Source organism: Zerene cesonia, chromosome Z (genome assembly GCF_012273895.1).
Source record: "Zerene cesonia ecotype Mississippi chromosome Z, Zerene_cesonia_1.1, whole genome shotgun sequence".
NCBI classification, from domain to species: domain Eukaryota; kingdom Metazoa; phylum Arthropoda; class Insecta; order Lepidoptera; family Pieridae; genus Zerene; species Zerene cesonia.
Window position 1 is genome coordinate 442,731 of NC_052122.1, and position 21,168 is coordinate 463,898.

Consider the following 21,168-nt stretch of genomic DNA (forward strand, 5'->3'; position numbering starts at 1 on the left):
ATTTTTAAATTTTTTTATAAATTTTTACTGATTTTAATATTTTTAAAAAGACCGCGCGGTGAGAGTGGGTTATTAAAGTTTACACTGTGCCGCTAGATGGCACCCGAGTGATAAACAACCATCAGGTGTTATTTACATGCCCAGAATAACTTAAAATGTCGTCACGAAAGTGCAAATACGATGCATTTTGTTTTATATGTGGACAATTTATTAAAGTTCGAGACGTGAAATATGAACTAAAGACATCTCACGTTCTTTGTGAAGCCTATGAAGCATATTTTGGCTGTCCTTTACGGAATCAAGATAAGCCATGGGCTCCACATGTTGCTTGTAGTTATTGTAAAAGGTGTTTTGAATTTTGAAGGCCAATACAATGAAAACATGATGGGCGACTATATTTGGGGTTTATTGAGAGAAAGTAGCTATGAACATAAAAGAAAAAGTAAAAGTGTGCACTTTTAAGTTATTTTCCACTTTTCTGTAAGCTAATTTGATAGTAACATTTAATAAAAATAATAGAATAATAAAAAAAAAAATATTTCAATAGTTTTATTTTCAATCAAAAATTCAATCAGTTCGTTCGTTTAATCAGTCTTCTAAGCACAAAAGCAAAGTTTTTCATGCCATATATTTTTTTTCCGTCTTATTACGACCTATATTACCGAAATTTAATGCTTTGCAATCAAAGTCAAATTTCATGTTGACCCGTGAATCTTTCTTTCTATATATAAAAGAAAGTGGTGTTAGTTTCACTATTTACAAGTCAAGAACGGATTAATCGATTTGGCTGAAAATTTGTGTAGAGGTAGCTTAGAACCGGGAGAGAGACATAGGATATAAAACACTCTTTTATCCTGGAAATTCCACGGGAACGGGAACATGCGAGGAAAACCCGGGTCTATCTTTCCTGCGACTACGCGGGCAAAGCCGCGGGCAGAAAGCTAGTCAATTAATGAATGACACAGTGCTAAATATACTATTTGTATAACCTGATGGTTAGCAACATGTAGGAGACTTGAATATAAATATTATTTTTAGGAGCTTGGAGACAACTATTAATTTACATGGGGTTTAAATGATAAAAATTGGTCAATAGTGCTACCGAGGTATTTAATTGTTTTAGTCCTCTCTAATATAGGGCAGTTACAGGTAACGCGAGGGAATCAAAAGACTATAGAATATTTTAATGCCATATTTATTGTTTCATTATAAAAAAATTATTCGCCGTAGTCGTTTGGGATCATCGTTACTATTTTACATTAATAAAACTGTTTATTATAAATTCAACATAAATACAGTCTTCTCTTTTTATCCTTTAAGAGAATACATAGCTACGCTTCTCTTGATGATCAAGAAAAAAAGGTCTATTCGCTTCATTTTTTTCTCTTTCCACAGAATTTTATATATTGCGCTCTTTGATTAACATTATATCGTAAATCTTAATCTAACAAATACTCCTATTCATAAAGTAATATTTTCCTTTCAAGGTTAAGCAAGTAAAGTTCTTGTAATTTTTGTTTTTTTATGAAATGTAACAATATGATAAAAATACAAAAATTAATCCAATAGTAACGAGGCGGTTATTGCTCTCTAGTATCAAAAATAGTTTTTAGTATAATTTGAAATGCTGTTAAAATAATATAACGTACGATATTTAATATAATCTGTACATTATGAACAACTTCAATATAAAATATTGACAAATATACTTAAACGCTATTAATCTCTCATCATCATCAGTCATCTTCAATGTTATTTCATGAATAGAAATAAATGATAGTATATCCTGAAACGTTGGCTAAAGTCGTCGTTGTCAGTCGCTTTTATTATCTGTGGTTGTCGTTGTCCATGGCCAGAAGTGCATTGTCTATGCATCTGCGGAGTTGGTGACGGCGCTACCGGTGGAGGATTGAGCATCGGGATCGGGTTCCCTTACTCCCATCCATGGCACCCGTTTTTCTAACTCGACTCTATGAATAATAAACATACTTTAACGCATACTAATACTAAGATTCGTTTGCCATATGCACACCTGCCATAAAAGTTTATGAATGAAAGAAATAATTATAATACCCTAGATTTAAGCTTATAATATTTTAAAACTCTAGGATCCTTATTGCTGAGTGGTTTATTTACCTGAACCTTGGATGGTTAATAGCGTAGACCCAGGGGTCGAGGCAGGACACTGCTTTACAGAATACTGCTGGGATCATCGTCACCACAGGCGTTAATAATGACCTTGAAAATATATACACATAAATAAGAATCAATAAAATCTTAGTAGCAATAATAAATAGTCCAGATAAGGAGAAGTCGAAATTATTTGTTAAATTTTCAATTGAAAGCTAAATTAAAAAATATGTTTTACAAAATGACTTCAAATAAACACAAATGTTGTTATTCACATACCTGTCTCCAAAAGCTCCAATCATGGCGACGATTCCGTAAGGCGTCCAAGAGCAGATGAACAGGAAGAAGATTGTGAAAGCCACCTTCGCGATCCTGATCTCCACGCTCTTGCCGGCGTCTTCTTTGTTCGAAGCCAGAGACTTGACATTCATCTTCTTGGCCTGCTCCTTAAGCATTCTCTCGTGATGGCGGACCTGGATTTGTAATTATAATATAATATGAAATCGCAATGATTAATTTACACACTTTGATAGACATATATAAGTCGTTTAGTTAGAAAAAATTCCTTCAGGAGAGCCATATGGATTTATATTACAACCGGTCCGCCCATACATCACCCGTGGCAGGTCACATATGATTAAATAATTTTTGAAGTCATTCAAATAAACAAACTTTATGAAGTTGTCTAACTTGAGCAATAATTGTATCGCTTATTATTTAACATAGATCACAATATCCAAAACATACTTACAGCACCGAACAACTTGAGATAGAAGGTGCAGATCAGGCTCATGGGGATGACGTAGCTCCAAATGGCAATGCACAACACGAAAGTCTTTATGTCGTCGCTCAAGAAGTCAAATGAGCATGTTGTTAGGAAACCCTCTGGAACAATCATATTAATTAATACAGATAACATTATTAACATGTAATCAATCACATTGTTATGGGCAGAGTGGTGGATTGTGGTCTTTACCCTCATAAGAGGCTTGCATTGGGAACATATATATAGACTGATGATGATGATGATAATTTCTATCCCAGTGTCTTTTGTCAGTTGTCTTTTTTCAAAAATATTTGAAATCACTGACTAGGAACAACTTAATTATATTTAAATTCGGAGCTTTAACAGATACCAGCAACGGCATAATTCAAGAAAATTTAAGTTTCAGTGCGTGCTGTTTAACAAGGAATTTATTAAACAAATGCACTCATCAAAATTGCGTAATTTTGAGATTTTGTTGTACATACCAGTAACAAATCTGCCCCAGGTCTTTGTGAGCGGGAACACTGTGAATGGAAGGGCATAGAGCCACGTGCATATCACTAGTAGTGTCGCCTGGGCCCTGTTGATTCTGCCATCGATTGGCGAGGATATTGTCCTATGTGAAGGAAAACAAAAAGCATATATATTATAATGTGTTTGTGTTTATCATTATAGCGGTAAAAAAATTAAAACATGTATAACAAAAGTATAACAAAAATTTTATTGGAAGCTTTTATAGAGATTTCTAAAAGAATAAATATTTGAATGTATTGTCTCCAGGGAAATAAAAATAAAACAAACACAGGGAAAAGGAGATTGGATCAGCGTTTTACTTTATCTAAGTTTATTTTGTAGTAATTTTAATATATTGTATATTTAGTTTCATCAACAAAAATATTGATTAATGCTGATGTAGATTTATATTTTTTTGTGTACAAAAATGTCAAATAAATCGAGAGTGTATAACATAAACAAAGAATCGACTCACTTGTATCTATCATACGCTATAACGGCATTGGTGATTGAGCCGCCGATACCAGACAGGGAGCCCAGCACCGCGTAGATGTCGCAGCCGAGCTCGTAGCCCAGCATCCGCTGGTAGAAGGAGTTCATTATGAGGTGAGGCATCTCGCCCATCATCGCGAGATCGAATATTGCCAGATTGATGACAAACATGTTACTTGGTGTACGGAGCGATTTGGATCTGGTTGAAGAGAAAAGTTTTGTTGGTAAATGTGCCTATTTTGTTTATCTACCTAATGATGCAAATGCTTTAGAACTGCTTGTACAAGATAATCTAAAAATGTTGTCAAACATACATATTATACTTAAATGTTACACAAATCGAATCGCTTCAAAAGCAAGTTTTCTAATTATTTGAACTAAACTCTAACGTGGTTATGATATAAACGGTTTTGTATCTGAAAACGGAAGCGACCAAACATGTATTCTGACTTTTGAATGCTATGCAATGCTACGCAGTCTTTTTTAATATATTTTGTAATAAAGTAATTTAAAAGCAATTTTGTCATTTCGCCTATAAGTTACTCAATAGCATTTGTTTTACTCACGTGCTGAATATCCATATAACAAGTCCATTGCCGGTTACAGAGGAGATGGTCAGAATAGTGTATATGAGCGCGAGGAGATAGTGGGAGGATTTGTCGACGTCGGGAAACTGTCGCCAATGCTCGTGCACCAAATGCTGATGCTCGGCGGGTATGTTCCAGCCGAGCATATGCTTTTGGATTTCATGCGAAACCCTGGAAAATATATAATGAGAAATCAAAAAATTATTGGCAGATATGAGTGATAACTTATGTTTGGGTGTTTTATTTTAACAGTCTTTTTGAGTGGTATTTATTTGAGTTGTCACAGGTTTTGGAAATAAGATAATACATTATTGTCTCTTTCGCTCATCGAGTGCTTAGAGATTTTCAATTTCTCACGCCAGCTACTCACATCTTATACGGTAAAGCAATTGGTTCGTTATCCGTGAAATTGTCTGCCATTTTTGACTTTTGTTGCTTCTTCCTATAAAAAATAAATAAAATAAAACGTTTTATGACGAAGTGAGTAGTTCGACTGAAGTCGCTTCTCACTTGTGCCGTTTTCATTCACGAGCCCCTTTATATAAGTGCAGATTGCGTGACAGCTAAATCTTTAATTCAATAAAATAATAAGATCTTGTTTATTTGTGATCAGGAATGTATAAAGTACATGATAAGGTGTCTTTGCTTGTATTTGAATTAATTAGATTCATACATATGTAAATGTTTTACTTCAGCGAGCTTCCCACTCGTATATAATAAGTTAATATTGGGGGAAACTATTCGCTTTTAAGAAGTAATACATAGTTTCTGTTTCGATTATTAATTATGTGTTTTATCTAATCTTAAGAATGAGAACTACACTTTAATTGTGTTGAGACTATAACTTTTCATCATCTCTTCTAAATAGAAAGTTCTGGAGAAGCTTTTCGATGGCACTCATCATCCATCATACAAATACATGATTTAAAAGGTCGTGAAATATAATTAATAATCTGTCTAATTTGGCAAGAGATGACTATGTACTTATAAGAAAAATAACAATGTAAATTTTGTATGTATGAGTTTTCGCACCATGTGACCATGATTTTTTTTCCGGATTAGCACTCAGAACATAATATATTACTCAGGTACCAATCCAAGAATGAAAAAAAATTAAATCGGTCCTGCAGCTCCTGAAATAAGCACCTTATAGCTGACAAACGTTTTTTGTTCTTACTCTTGTCATAAAATGCATATCAATAGAAAAAAATCGCAACAATAAAACCAAAAATTAAACAGTAGGGTTTTTTATAACAATTCTTGTCTTGTGCTATGCTTACTGACTCATGAAAAATAGTATCATATAAAATATTATCTTCACATTATTCACATAAACCCTGCTTGAAACGGTGAAAACCGATATAATACCTTCATGATATTTTTCTTCATAAAAGTTCGTCGACATGTGACACCTACCAACCAGTACTTGGCCATTGTGGAAGGATATGGCATGACTCCTCATAGTAGGCCTGTGTCCCTGAAGTGGGGACATAAAGTAAGGTTGATGATGATGATTGTTTGTTTAGTATAATTTATGTTTGTTAATATAATTATGTATATAATATAAATATAATTATGTAAGCGTAATTTATGAAACAACATAATATTGCATATTAGTAAGATTTATTCTCTCATACCCAGCGATCTATTGAAACTTTTTACATTAGCATTTAGTACCTTAACTTCAATAGCATTCTGTAAACTGTTCAAGCAGATATGAGTAAGTGAGTTTAAGGAACTTAGAATCAGTTGTACCCTTGCTATTTTTTAACCAGAGGCAAAACTGTTTAGGTGCTATTTGCGTAAAAATACACGTCTAAAGCATTTATCACCTTTGGAGAATATATTCGATCACGTACGATTGAAAATATTAACAAAAGCTCCGCCACATTATGTGCCTAAAGTGTAGCTGTGTGGCCAATAAGAAAGATACGATTTCCAGTCTTGGTGAAATGGTGTCTTTCTTATTACAACTTCTAACTAAACAAAATTTTAACGAAGAACTTACTTATCAATTGCTTACAATTGCTGCTGAATTTCTAGATATAATATTTTCTAATTATAACAAATCGAAATAAAGGCAGCAACCGTCTATTAAATATTCACATCACAGTGTCAGGATTTCTGGCTTCAACTAATATTATTGCTAAGATATCCAAAATTTTACCCTACATTTTCTAAAAGAGTTTTCGGTTAGGATTCTATTTTTGAATGTTTACAAAGATATAACCACGTTCTAACTGCTACAATGTCGAAGCTCAAACACAATTAGCATACGATTGATTCCGCATCGAAAGATTTTGTGATTGTTTTATTGAATTAAAGAATTAACAGTCACGCAAATGGTAGTATAAAAACGGTGGATGGTGGTTCTTTAGCACAAGTGAGAAGCGACTGGCGTCGGACTACTCACTTCGTCATCTGGTAGTAGACAAAAGTAGAAGCAAACAACATGGCCCATAACCACACGGTAGATCATGGGCCTTTTGCCTATCCGTTCAAAATGTGAGTATTTTTATGAGTTATGTACAGCACGGCAGTGTTTTGATGTAGATGAAAATAATTTTTTTTAAATGTAATATTTGTGTATAATGTTAAAAAAAACTCAAAATTTAGCGAAAATAAACTTATATACACATTTTTTTTCTTTGTTTTCTTGTGTTTTTCGTTATTTTCTTGCTTAAGCGCTGAGCGATTTCCTTTATTTAATTATTTAATGCGACGCCTCATAATATAATATTTATAATAACTATATCTTGAGCATTTCACATAAAGCTAATTCTTGTTTTAGTCACTGTTGTAATATTTTCCGAATGTAATCATATGTATATGTATGTCATGATTAATTTTGTAGATCCAAAAGCAATTACATAGTCATTTTACTCATATTCCACGTTATATTTAAAAATTTGCGAGTTCCATCTTTCTACGATCAAGGACCAATAAATGGCGTTCCTTACAGGGTCTCTGCTGAGATCCAAGAGGGTATGCTCGGCTGGAACATACCCCCCGAACATCAGGATCTGGTGCACGAACATTGGCGCCAATTCCCAGCTGTTGACAAGTCCTCTCACTACCTCTTGGCGCTGATCTATGCTATTCTCATGATATTCTCTGTTACTGGAAACGGACTTGTTATTTGGATATTTGGCACGTGAGTTTTTCATTATTTTTTTTAGGTTATATTGGGCAACTGAGCGTGATTTAGTTATCGTCATTTAACCTTTTAAAAGTTTTCAAATAAAATACAAAAAATTTAAAGATTTTATGGCATTTATTTGAGTTATTTTGAGTGGTTTAGAAGTATAAAGCAGTGGTGGCTCAGTGGTGAGAACCTCGAACTTCAAAATCGATAAGTCGAGGTTCGAGACCGGGCGAGCGTGCAGGAAATAAATTGATTTTGCAATTTATCTGCACATGTGGATTACATCACCACTGCTTAAAACGGTGAAGGTAAACATCGTGAGGAAACCGGCATGTCTAAGAATCAAAAAAGTTCGACGACATGTGACATCTGCCAACCCGCACTTGGCCAGCGTGGTGGATTATGGCCTAAACCCTCATAGGAGGCCTGTGTCCCAGCAGTGGGAACATATATGGGCTGATGATGATGATGATGATGATGATGAGAAGTATAATGCTTGGAAAACATCATATTATTGATTGCTATCGTGTTTTTAGGGAGAAGAAATAACCTGATCTCCACAATAACAGAAAAAAATTATAATAGATGCAATATTTAATTAATGTGGACGCCATTTTCCGTTTTGGCATGCCAAAAAAATAATTTTTGAAATGTTTGTCTTTTGTCTGGCTTTCACACAGACTGCTGAATGGATTGATAAACTTTTTTGACTCGGCAATACAAAGCCTATAATTAATTTTTAGAAATTATATTTGTATTTTTAGTATTCACGCGCCTTGTGGAATTCGCGAGCACAGTTAGCTATGTATATAAATATAAGTCAAAAAGCGTCAAATAGGCATTATTACGAAGCGATGATAACAACCCTCACTTCCGTTGATTCCTATTACAAATTACTTTCAGATCCAAGTCGTTACGATCTGCAAGCAACATGTTCATTATAAACCTAGCCATCTTCGACCTGACCATGATGTGTGAAATGCCGCATCTGATTGTAAACTCCTTCTACCAGAGGATGCTGGGTAACCAGCTTGGATGCGACATATATTCGGTGTTCGGCTCCCTCTCTGGCATTGGTGGCGCGATCACCAATGCCGTAATCGCATATGATAGATATAAGTAAGTATAGAATTTTTGATTGAATGTGGAAGTAGGTGTATATAAAATTGCTGTATCTGTAGGGTTATCTAAAAATATGAATAATTAAAAAGGCACTTCAAGAAGAATTCATAAAATAAGTAGATATGGCATTTGGAAATAATTCTATTAAAATTAGGAAATAGATTAAAAATTGAAAGTTTGCTTGCTTGCTTATTCTTCAAGATCAAGTTCGGCTAATCGTTCGAAAATAAGTAAAAAAGCTTATTCTAAATTATATCAAACAAGTTAGACCTTACATGTAAATATTAGTGGTTTTTATAATTTTTTTTTACTCTTTCACAGGACCATATCGTGCCCAATCGATGGGAGAATCAATCGAGTCCAAGCATGCATCTTGATCACTATCACCTGGCTTTACGCTTTGCCGTTCACAATTGTGCCAATGACGGGGGCATGGGGCCGATACGTCCCGGGTAAGTAAATTAATATGTAGGTAACTAGAAAACATGAAATAAAAAATTAGCTTTTCTCTGCGCGAAGTTTTTGTTAGGAAACTTGATTTTAAGAACCAATAATCTACGCTACTATTTTTAGTAACACATTACAAAAATAGTTCAGATGATTTATAAATTACGTCTTCTCTGACTTGTGAGTACTGCCCGAATTAAATCTTGTGACTGTTAAACCCACGGTAATTTATTGCTAAATTATTTCAGAGGGCTTCTTAACGACCTGTTCATTTGATTTCTTGAGCGAAGATCCGGATACCAAAACCTTCGTCGCCTGCATCTTTGTCTGGAGCTACGTGATCCCAATGAGTCTGATTTGTACATTTTATTCTAAACTCTTTATCGCGGTGAGTTTCGTGTAGTCAAGTATTCAACATTATGCATATGTCAATAAATATAACTGTGATTGAATTTGAGCTATTTGTATTAAATTTGAATTTAAATTGATTTAATATTACGAATAACTCATTGTATATAGTCAAGAAAGCTGCTTAAAAAATAACACAAATAGAATAATAATGTCTCATAAGAGATACCAAGGTAGTGATAATGATTATCGTAATTTGTATTCAATAGGTCCGCCATCACGAGAAAATGCTTAAAGAGCAAGCCAAGAAGATGAACGTGAAGTCACTGGCTTCGAACAAGGACGACGGTGGCAAGAGCGTGGAGATCAGAATCGCGAAGGTGGCCTTCACCATTTTCTTCCTGTTCATCTGCTCTTGGACGCCTTACGGAATAGTCGCCATGATTGGAGCTTTCGGAGACAGGTATAGACTTTTTAAAGACTTCTGTTTGTCTGAGGATATAATTTTTTTGTAGACGTCGTCGACAAGGGTCAATGCAGTCAAGCTGGTGGTAAGATAGATCACATGAACATTTGCAAAGGCGTAAGGCGCCATTTGCGGACCTTAAGCCTGTACAAATGGAAAGCCGACTTTAAATGGGTTATAGGACTGGGAAGGTTATGGAAAAGGATACGGGTCTTTGGACTAGTTTTTATAATGTTTGAAAAATTTATAACAGTTCATATAGCTATGTACGGTCTCCTGCGCTTCGGTAAATTTATTTAACATCTGCTTCAAAGATCGATTTGTTTTGCGTGTAGGTCATTCATTCACATTTGTCACGACAGTCCATGGCGTATTAACTAGTTTCTACAGGTACCTTCACTGAAATCAGTGTTTCGTTCATATAGTAATCGCTGTGTTTTTTTAGGGCCTTGTTAACTCCGGTGGTGACTATGATTCCGGCAGTATTCTGCAAGGCTGTATCTTGTATTGATCCGTGGGTCTACGCTATCAATCACCCAAGATTTAGGTAAGGATGTAACAAAATAAAAATACTTAACACTTACTGCAATTACACATTCAAAACTACTACGGATCAGTTTAGTATAGACGATCTTATTTACTTTCTTGATTTTGTTTGTACATAACAAATTTGTGCACCAGGGTTGAGTTGGAGAAGCGTGTCCCGTGGATGGGAGTGAGGGAACCAGACCCTGATGCGCAGTCCACGAACGCGAGCACGGCCACGACACCAGCCGAGGCTTAGACAACTAGACCAGACTTCGAGAACCAAAGCGACCTTTGCAATGTTTTTGGACTAACCTCATGTATCAAAACATACGTTCAGTAACGGAAAGCAGTAATTTGGATCGTTAAAGACAAATTCTAAAACTCGAATCAATTTTATTGGTTTTCAAAAGTTTTCTGTCCGGTTGTTTTGATATTTGAGGATGATTAAATAATTCTGTATAATGCAACAAACATTTATATTTTAAAGTAAATGTACATATGATAGTACCTAGATTTCGGTAAATATTGTATGTTTTTTTGTTGCTATAGTCAAGCATGAAAACCGATACTATAATGTGAACCTGTTGTTGAGTTTAGCTTTGTTGTTGTTAGGACTTTGTATAAACGATTAGAGATGCTGTATATGTCTAATATACAATGTCTTTTTCTATACGAAGGGATTATAAAAAGTTATAACTCAATAATATAAGTACCGGAAAAAAAATATCGACGATCCTACCGACGACTTGGCAAATTTTTACGATGCACATGAAATCTAATAAAAATATTAAAACTATTTCTTTTGTTTTCTTTATAATACAAACACGGTGCAGTTAATATAATTGCACATGAATTCTCATGAGTGCTAAGAGTTGTCACATGCTACTTAAAATAGATTCCAAAATTAGGTGTGATAATGACCGTATACCGCGTAGCATGAAGATGTGAAAACTGGAGTGTTACATTACGAAAGTGGAATAAGTAGATAAATTAACGTGTAATAGTTCAGACTATGTTGCTATAAAGAATTGTAGAAACCTACAATTTTAGTGGCCTAAAAAGTTGTGTGTGACGTCATATTTTGTGGCGTTGAAGCAAATCTTTTGCAACTGGCATTCGACAGTTAACACATAAAACCGTTGTTGTTTAATTATTTTCTAGTTACTCCTTATAATTCTTATGTGTTTATATTTCAAGTATATATAACAAAATTGAAGCATACTCCATATTAAATATCATTAGTAAATCGACATCGCAGATTGCACTGCGGTGGTATACCTACGTTCGGCGACCACAATTTTTCCAGCCAGTTTTTAAACCGTTTAACATCATCTCTAACTTTAAATTCCTGTAGAAATTTGGACTATTACAGAGACACTATGACGAATTACCTAAATGTTAACAATAAACAAATAAAACATACGTGAATATTGCTTTAAAAATCCCTAACATGACGGTTACCTGGATAATTGGATCATGTTATATTGATTAAGCCGATTCGCTACCTTAACACTCGAGCCGTCGTAGTCGGTTCTTAGTACAGACATTGGACAGTGTGATTTATTAAATATATTTATATACAATCGTTTTCCTGTTCAATGGGAGCATACCTGTACACGTTATAGCAATTAACCGCGCGTAAAGACAAAGCAAGATTACGCAAATGTGTTAAACTGTGTGTGGGCAAAAATAGCACAAGCGGCAGATCGCAGACACGCGGTATGTGAATTCGGGAACGCACCACTTTTACAGAAATTATTTTCTAATATCGCGACGTAAACAATAGTTCACGTGTTTGTGCATGTGTGATGTTCGCGGGCGGCGGCGCAGGATTTCAGAAGCAATCCAAACCCCCCTGGGAGAATACCAGTGAAGTAACACCTAGCTGGTAAGCACTTTTAATATTCGTATGACATTAAATCGTTTACGACTCGCAGCGAGCACTCCAAAGTGATATTTTATCGCTCGGTTAGAAGTTATTTTCGTTGTTTACATTTGTGTATTTGTTATGACTATGGAATGACACTTATGAAGTGGTTCGTAAAAGAGTTTAAACATTTGCAGGTTAATGTTTTATCATAAACTAGCATATTATTCATAAACTACATTTAAAGGAGCTTTCTAGAGCTTATGGTGGAGTATTTATACTAATTTCCGACGAGTCACACTATTTTATTTAATGTTTATTTTGGGATGGGTGTTTATTAATAGTATGGTTGTTTGATTTACATTTTAATGTCTTATTTTGCTATGAGTTACGTAAATAATGTAGAATAGACTTTATGAAACTTATATTTCTTTTTGACACAGTTAATTTTGTCCGTAGACTACGATTATTTTTATAGTTGTCAAAAATTCTCGTCCTTTGCCAGTCCAATTAATTCAGTTCAATTTATCTGCATTTCAAATTTCATGGATTTGGATACAGCAATTAAAAACGAAGCAAGTGATTTATTGGTGGGTTGATAAATTTATTTGGTTGGATTTATTTAAATGCATTGATATAAAATTCTCTTCAGAATTAATGATTGTAGTTTTTTCGTAATTGTTCTCTGTTGTTAAGTGTTTCTATAATTATTATAATTCAATTAACGATATTATGAACAACAGATTAGTAAATGTTGACCAGCGTTCCCTTGGGCCTGGGTATGGGGCACTATGCATGTCACTTCTTTTTCACGGATCGATTTTCTTCATGAGCAAGTTGATGCCGTTTGTGTCCTATTAGACCGAGACTTGTATTTTTTGGTTATACCGACCGGCGATCAATTCTGGACCTTTTGATCCTACCCTTACCCGTTTTCACTCTACCAAGTTGGTTGTCAATAACAGCTACCTACCTTTTATTATTTTTACATTTTATGTGATTTTTTAGACAATAAAAACAGTATTTATCCAAACAATTATGTACTATTAATTCACTTCTAATCTCCACACTTTTTTATTATTTACTTACCACTATTTTTTGTTATAAATCGTTATGAAGTTAGCTAAAGGCTAGATAAAAACGCCTGTACAAAGCGCCGCTTCGAATTTTTAATCAATCTTTGGTTAAAGTTGGTTAATATTTATAACAATATATAATAAGCACTATAATTGGGAATAAATGAGAGCTCGTATCGTGTTGATAGAATATGTATCTACAGCTTACCTTAATCTATAGTTCACGATAGCAAACAATCCAGTGGGCTCAGCGGTGTCTTAGATGACTAAAACCAATCTAATACCTAGGTATTGGATAGGTTTTAGACAGCTTGTGTTTCATGATGATAATCATAGTAGCAGAGTTACTGTTCCGTAAATTAATAGTGTTTGCTGTTGTGTATTTTGTTAACCACGCCATCTATGTCAAAATAGTAAATTTAATATGTTTATTTCTTATATAAATAGTATGTGGGCAATTTTCGACGTAGTACTACTAAACATTCAAAGGTGGCGTTACTTGGTTCATGTTTGTTATTCATTAATTGAATTTTCCGAATGAATTTTCAAAGAACAGTAAAGTACGTAGTTGAATAAAGTTTTGTTAAACGTTTGCCAGCGGAATAATTTTGAGAGTAACCGAGTTTATACGTAATTTTATCGTTATTGCATACGCTTTCAGTGTCAAGGGCATACGTTATAAATTTTTTGCTGCAAAATTGTGATTGAAAATTAACTGAAGAGAACTTTTGTTAGGTGCTAGCGTATAAATTTTTATGGGGACTTTGTTTTGTGAAAGGAAGACTGCATCCGATTCGATATTAGTTTACTTAGCTTTTCTATAAGCCGCACAATAATAGGTTACTTTAATAATTGTAGGGCGCAATATTATATAAGTGATATCTATTACATAATATATCTGTTTGACATTGTAAATGTTACTGTACAGAAAATATTTCTTTGTTTCCAAGTAAATTATTTACTCTCTATAGCATGTGAGATCGATATTTTCAGTCTTCACGAGGATTGTCTATCTTCCTTAGAGACCACCGAATGTAAGAGCAAGGACAACGTAGCTTTAACGATTATACGTTTTCCGCAGTACTCTGAAGGTGGTCTTTAACTCGGTCACAGATAATATAATACTATAATACCGTACTGACACGGAGATATTTGTTTGGTTTATTTATTTGCACGTTTTATCTTAAAGTGTGTTTTTTTGTTATCTTTAGGTAATTTCTAGTATTTTCACTTTACGTTAATAAATTATTCGTCCCTTCAGTCTAACACTTTTCAAATATCAGTCATCGCTTTCATTATCTCATAAAAATAATCTTATGAAGCTTCGGCGATTTACTTTATAATTTCCGTAACAGACTGAATTTGTTGTTATTACTTGAGCTCAGGACTTTGGCTCTTAAGGCTAATACTACCCACTGCGCTATAGGGAGTAAGTCAATAGATTATTTGTCCGTATTCCATCCTCTTTACGATTATAAACTTTAAAACTTTTCATATTAAAAACTCTGCATTATAATGTTTTAGTAGTCATTACGATATTTATGTTAAAATGCCCTCAGGGATTTAAAAATGTAGCAAATATGAAAGTATTAATATTAAAATGATTGTAGACTAATCGTGTGTTCGTGTGAGGGTAATTACATGTGGCCTTAGCCTGGTTCCACGTCAGCCCTCAGCCCTATCCTCGACATGTTTGCTAAAATTCACATTGCATTGTTATTGAACGAACACTTTGTATTCCGCCTTTTGCGATTTGCTTATTGCGAGTTTTCATCAGGTTGGATTGAGTTATATTTTTCATATAAATAATGGAAGCATTTGTAGTTTTTACATTTTTGTGCTTTATGTAGGTATTCGGTATATTAATACCATTTTATTTATTTCGTATGACATAGTGCAGCGTTTAAATGAATTTTTAGTTGAAATAGTAATAATATTTTTAGTAGTTGGTTAATCGAATGAGCTTCTTATGCGGACTGATTTTTTGACGTGGTCTTTTTGAAACGATCGCCGCGATTATTTTTGATAAGAAATTGTAGTCATTATAGATTTTGAAAAATAATGTTGCTTAAGCTTCAAATATCAAATAGCTATCTCTTTTTTTTTTTTCTTCTCCTCTTAATTAAGACTTCACCAATTAAATAGAGACTTGGAAAAAGTAGTGTTTGAGGGAGATATAGAACATTTAACATTTGCAAATTGGTGGATATATAAGGTCTCTAAAAGTCAAGGTGAAGGATGACATTTATTTTATCGCATAGTTAGTATCTAATTGTCCACTTGACATCGAATAAATTTCAATAGCGCGATCTAGAATTAGCGCTACAGCAACATTTACTCTCCATAAATCTCGTTACCTCTTTTCAGCGTGTTACGTCGGAAGTCAATACGTTTATACTTTCATCTTCAATGAATCATTGTGTAAACATTGAATGAATTATTGTGTAAATAATCCGTGCTAATATAAGGAACGGTCACTTGTATGTCTTAGTGCAATTATTTCCACGTTTAAATTTTGTTTATGTAAAAAATTGTTCATTTGTTTTCATTTTCCATATCTAAACACACAAGTGTATGTATATTGTTCCAGTCGTTTCCACCACTTCACAAGCAGATGAGCATGTCTTGGTTCGGTCAGTAGACGTCAAAACATGCAAAGCTTATAGTCGATACTGACTTCGATGAAGCGAAAATTAGTGTAGTAATTAGGCTTTATTCTATTTCATTTATTACGATAAGTGTTCAACTTCCAACCGTCAAGATTTCGATTTTATGCTGATTTTTAGTTTATTAAAACGGATAATTGAACGAAATAAAATGTTAAAGATTTATTATATTCGTAAAATAACATTGATAAAACCAATATGCACTATAATTAATAACGTTACACTGATGAAATTCAATTTGTCTTTGATCTGCCAATGGTGGAATCAAATTATTCAATAATAATAGATAGTATTGCCACAATTTGATTTCAATATAATCATCCCAGTGATTCAAATCACTCAGTTAAATGACAATTTGGTACAATTTAAAGCGCTGTTGCGTCACGATTATGCCTTTAACTGAGACACTATTGTTTTCAAACAAATAGAAAAACAAAAACGTACTTTGTGTAAGCCGCCGTGTCTGTATTGTTTTGGCTTAAGACTCGGTTAATTTACGCGAGGATTTCGGGTTTCCAATATTGTGTTCTAAGCTTAACGCTTTAGGGTTTTATTTTGATTGTGGAATATTTAATTGAAATTTTTTACCTGATTAGACTAAGCAAGCGAAAATGGTAGTGAGCTGTTTTTAATATTATTTTGAATTACGTTTTGTGGAAGTATATTAATAAGTTAAAACAAGGTTTCATTAATTCTAATATTATTAAGAGGATACTATTGTATTTTTGTATGTTTGTAACGTGTTAACACAAAACTACTAGACCTATTTAAAAAGTATTTCCTCAGAAGAAAACTGCAACTTTACTTAGTGCGTCAGGGCGAAGACGGGGCGAACAGCTAGTGTAATATATGTATGCATATTTACATAACTTTATCTAGTTTTTAAAAGATTGGGTATGAAATAGTTTGGCTTAATTAACAGTTCCATGCATCATAATTTTGTTAATAGTTATTAGAGTTGTACTTCTATCATACAAGGTATCTATCTACACATTAAAATTGCATGTACCAAGGTCTCTTTGATGGCGAGGTTCTATTATAAAATGACTAGTTGCGCCACGCGATTTCACGCGCGTAAGTCCGTATCCCGTAGAAATATCGGGATAAAAAGTTGCCTATATATTATTCCAGTTGTCCAGCTGTCTACGTAGCAAATTTCATTGCAATCGGTTCAGTAGCATTTGCGTGAAAGAGCAACAAACACGCACATATCCTTACAAACTTTCGCATTTATAATATTAGTAGGATTATGTTCTAAATTGTCAAATGTATTATACATTATACATTATTACACTGATATGATTGCCGTTGTAACAATGCAGTCTTTGCAGATTTGTATCCATTGTCACGAATATTGAAGAGCGACAATGCACGTGGGGCTTAGACGTGCGCTTAGATGCTTAGAAGCGTTACGAATGTCACATGCTGTCACAGTAGTCATTTAATTAACAAATTGTCATTTCATTAATAAGAACGGAAGATTATTTACAACCATAATAATGTACGTAATAAATGTAAAATATTCACATCATTCAAATGTATTATAAATAGCTTTTGCCCGTGGCTTCGCACGCGTTTATTCGGAGTAGTTTAATGTATGTTATTATACATATAACACTTCCTTTTGAATCACTCAATCTATTATAAAAAAAACCTCATCAAAATCCGTTGCGTAGTTTTAAAGATTAAAGCATGCATAGGGACATAGGGATAGAAAAAGCTACTTCGTTTTATACTATGTACTTAGTGATAATATAGTAGGGGTGAAGCCAGATGAAGTGTACTTTAATCGCTAACTTCGCCAACGTTCAATTTATTTGAATAAACAATTTGTGAATTGGTCTATTCGCTTGCAACAGCGAAACCGGAAGCGGGTCGCGTCCGGATGGTATGAATATCTCACTAAAGACAGTTGGTATGTCAATATTGCGCTACAGGCATGCAACCTTTTGCATTTATTGTTATTTTATATTTTAAAGGTAATTCAATAAGATAAGAAGGGAGTAGATTCGCAAAAGGATATTTTATATTATTATTGATATAAAACTTATTTTATTTTAAATATAATAAGATCGTGTTTTGTTCGTTATCTTGTATTTTGCACCAAACATTAAAAGATATATTTTATTGCTTTTCAAAAATAATTGAAAAGTATATGTAATATAATATATAATAGATACAATAAACAAATACCATCGTACATATTTATTTAACATCTGTGCCTAAAATATACTCATTATTATATAAAAATATACTTATTCCAATATTGTTATTTTGCCCCGTCATTTAATCACAGAGGAAGGGCACGCCGACGCCTTGTCAAAGGTAACTTCGAGAATAATAACCTAATTCTTCAAATTCGATGAGCAAAATACATATTTCGTGTATCGAAATATCATAATAGGTAAATTATGATAAGTCAGCCAGTAATGTGAAACAGATACGGCAAAGAATAAATGGCATAGAAATGCTTCTGTTTGCCACCACGTAAAATAAATATAAAACGAACAAAAACGATGACAAACAGAATTGGCCATTAAAGGATCAACTATATTATAATTAAAATGTTTTACTGCACTGATTATCAGAATAGATTTCGTGACTACAGTGTACAGACGGAATGATTCAGTTGTAAATACTAAATAGGTTACCTGTGGTCATCACGTGGTTACCACAGGCCTGTCGCGGACGAATTCCAACAAGTTCCGTACACTAATGGGGAACACAGTTGAGCTTTAGTCAGTCAGAATCCGACATAACCCACGACCTCTTCTCCAGGCCCGTGGGCATCTCTGCAAGATTTCAACTATAAAAAAGAGGCACAGGACTCCTATAAAGCGCATTGGTATTTCTTATATTTACCTCTCCATCGTGATACGTACAATTCCTGACAATGTGTGAGTGTACAATTTCAGTTAATAATTATATAAAATAATTAATAATTAACAATAACTCGTTAGTACCAGCCCTACATGGTCCATGGATGAACCGAGTTGACCGATCGAGCGGAAGCTAAATGAAGTCAGCTTAAACTTAAATGTCGGTCAAGTTCGTAATGGTCAAATGCGGTCAAATGCCGACAAGTGTTTAAGTTATAAATGTTCACTTTATAGTCGCTTGTTTCAGATGTAATATGTGATTTAAAATATATAAGATATTTATATGCATTATATACTTTTAAAATAGAACGTAATGTCCTGAAATGAAGTATTTAAATTTATTTTTATGAAAAGCGACACACCTGTTGTTGAATAAGTCTAGTGTATTTTTAAAAGTCAATCAACATATTTTGTTATTAATTTTTAGTGACATTTTCTTTGCCGTTTTAATATTGGCTTTAAAAGGCAGCTACAGTTCCTGTGAAAAACGCTTTTCAAAACCAAAGCCGCAAATGACAGCAAAGGTTGTGTTCTGCTGTGTTTTTGTGAAAGCTGACATTTTTGTCAGCGGGGTTTCTCCATTTCGGAGAAATACATGTTTTGTTACAAAAACTTTACACGTCGCTGGCGAGATTTCGTTCAATAGTGAGTGATTTTCGTGCTTCACGCGAATTTCTATCGATGCATTATTGAATAGCTTTCACAATATTCCATTAACCTAATTTAAATAGATAAAACCTTTCGTAGCAATGCATGATGGACGGCATATCATTAAGTATTATCAATTTTACACGTCTGTTATATCAACTTTTAATGCATGTCATGTCACATGTACAATTCAACACATAAATAGGCCAAATAATACACATTTAGAAAATAGATACTGTACAGCGTGATTCTACACGCTAGTATGAGCTAGCTTTCCGCCCACGGCGTTGTTCGCACTTCACCATACCGCATGATAGTCGTGGGAACGATCAGACAGGGGATGAATAGGGATTTCACACATATTTAAGGTTGTTGACTTGATACAAAGCTCTACACTTGTTCCCAATATTTTAAGGTTTGCAGTTATATATAACATCAATATTGGTTTAGTATATCACTGTATTAGTTTCTCAATTAGGTCGGTAGTTAGCGGAATACTGATTGCATATAATTTTAATATATATTACGTTTATGTATATGATTTGAATATGGATATTTTAACGATCCAAGGACAATAATACAGCATTTCTTATGAACGTAATGAGTATTTATTCAATGATCGTTTGCTTCACTCGCGATTTACAGAGTCTTAGACTTCTTTTTGTTTTACAAAGTCTATAGACTTTACTAGCAATTTGTGTGATTATATATTGTGTTAACATATTCTCAACTCTTTATAAATTGCCAATTTAGGTAGATACAACGTTAATTGTACGGATTTATTTAAAAGGAGAAGGCTCTATGATTAACGCATGAACGATTTTTAACAATCGATTATTATTTATGTATTCCTGTGTTGTTTCAATAAATGAAATTGATATTATTGAAATAAGCAAGTAAAGTATGTCAATCATTTAAAATCATAGATAATTATATAGGAACAATTTATGCTGGTAAATGCGTTTTTGATGGTCACATAATTTAATCAGTTGATGAATTGAAATGATAATTCAATTCGATATACTGTTAATGAGCGACTGAATTTAGGCGGAAATTTATTGCGAAACGCTTTATTGTGTTCATGTTCGAACCGGCAATTTATTAAATTCACAATTAATTAATAACAATAAACGACAAATGCTTGTTGTAGAAATTGGTCCAGCGATTTCTATAAATTCAGTATGCACAAAACCGATCTGCATATACCTCTTACTTCATATCCCGAAGTCCCTGGCTGTGGCAATCATCATCACCCTTATATTTCCCACTGCTGGGATACAGGCCTCCTGTGAGGGTTCAGGCCATAATTCACCACGCTGGCCAAGTGCGGGTTGGTAGATGTCACGTGTCCTCGAACTTTTTGATTCTCGGACATGCCGGTTTCCTCACGATGTTTTCCTTCACCGGTTTTTGCAAAATGCTATGAAACTATTAGTGAAAGAGAGATAAAAAAGCAGATATGTAACATATTTTTGATTAATAATTTAG

The 21,168-nt window shown here is 33.8% G+C and overlaps 3 protein-coding genes across 3 annotated transcripts in view; 2 read left to right on the plus strand and 1 right to left on the minus strand.

The window, feature by feature from the left end:
• Nucleotides 1-1,806: 1,806 nt before the first annotated feature.
• On the minus strand, nucleotides 1,807-5,021 carry LOC119835534 (opsin-3-like). Its single transcript, XM_038360423.1, has 8 exons — nucleotides 4,859-5,021; nucleotides 4,468-4,659; nucleotides 3,885-4,100; nucleotides 3,382-3,512; nucleotides 2,882-3,015; nucleotides 2,410-2,603; nucleotides 2,137-2,238; nucleotides 1,807-1,970 (listed from the first exon to the last, which is right to left on the minus strand). Exons 1-8 carry the CDS (start codon nucleotides 5,011-5,013, stop codon nucleotides 1,868-1,870), a joined length of 1,227 nt encoding a protein of 408 aa, XP_038216351.1. The 5' UTR covers nucleotides 5,014-5,021; the 3' UTR covers nucleotides 1,807-1,867.
• Nucleotides 5,022-6,857: 1,836 nt separating this feature from the next.
• On the plus strand, nucleotides 6,858-11,268 carry LOC119835535 (opsin-3-like). The gene is made up of 8 exons (XM_038360424.1): nucleotides 6,858-6,993; nucleotides 7,451-7,642; nucleotides 8,537-8,752; nucleotides 9,077-9,207; nucleotides 9,451-9,590; nucleotides 9,820-10,013; nucleotides 10,462-10,563; nucleotides 10,698-11,268. The coding sequence occupies exons 1-8, from the start codon at nucleotides 6,941-6,943 to the stop codon at nucleotides 10,798-10,800; spliced, it is 1,131 nt and encodes a 376-aa protein (XP_038216352.1). The 5' UTR covers nucleotides 6,858-6,940; the 3' UTR covers nucleotides 10,801-11,268.
• Nucleotides 11,269-12,276: 1,008 nt separating this feature from the next.
• Nucleotides 12,277-21,168, plus strand: part of LOC119835536 (potassium voltage-gated channel protein Shaker) — a 272,460-nt gene continuing 263,568 nt past the window's right edge. The window contains exon 1 of the mRNA XM_038360428.1: nucleotides 12,277-12,432. Coding sequence (XP_038216356.1) covers nucleotides 12,353-12,432 — 80 coding nt within the window. The 5' untranslated portion in view covers nucleotides 12,277-12,352. The remainder of the gene's footprint in view (nucleotides 12,433-21,168) is intronic.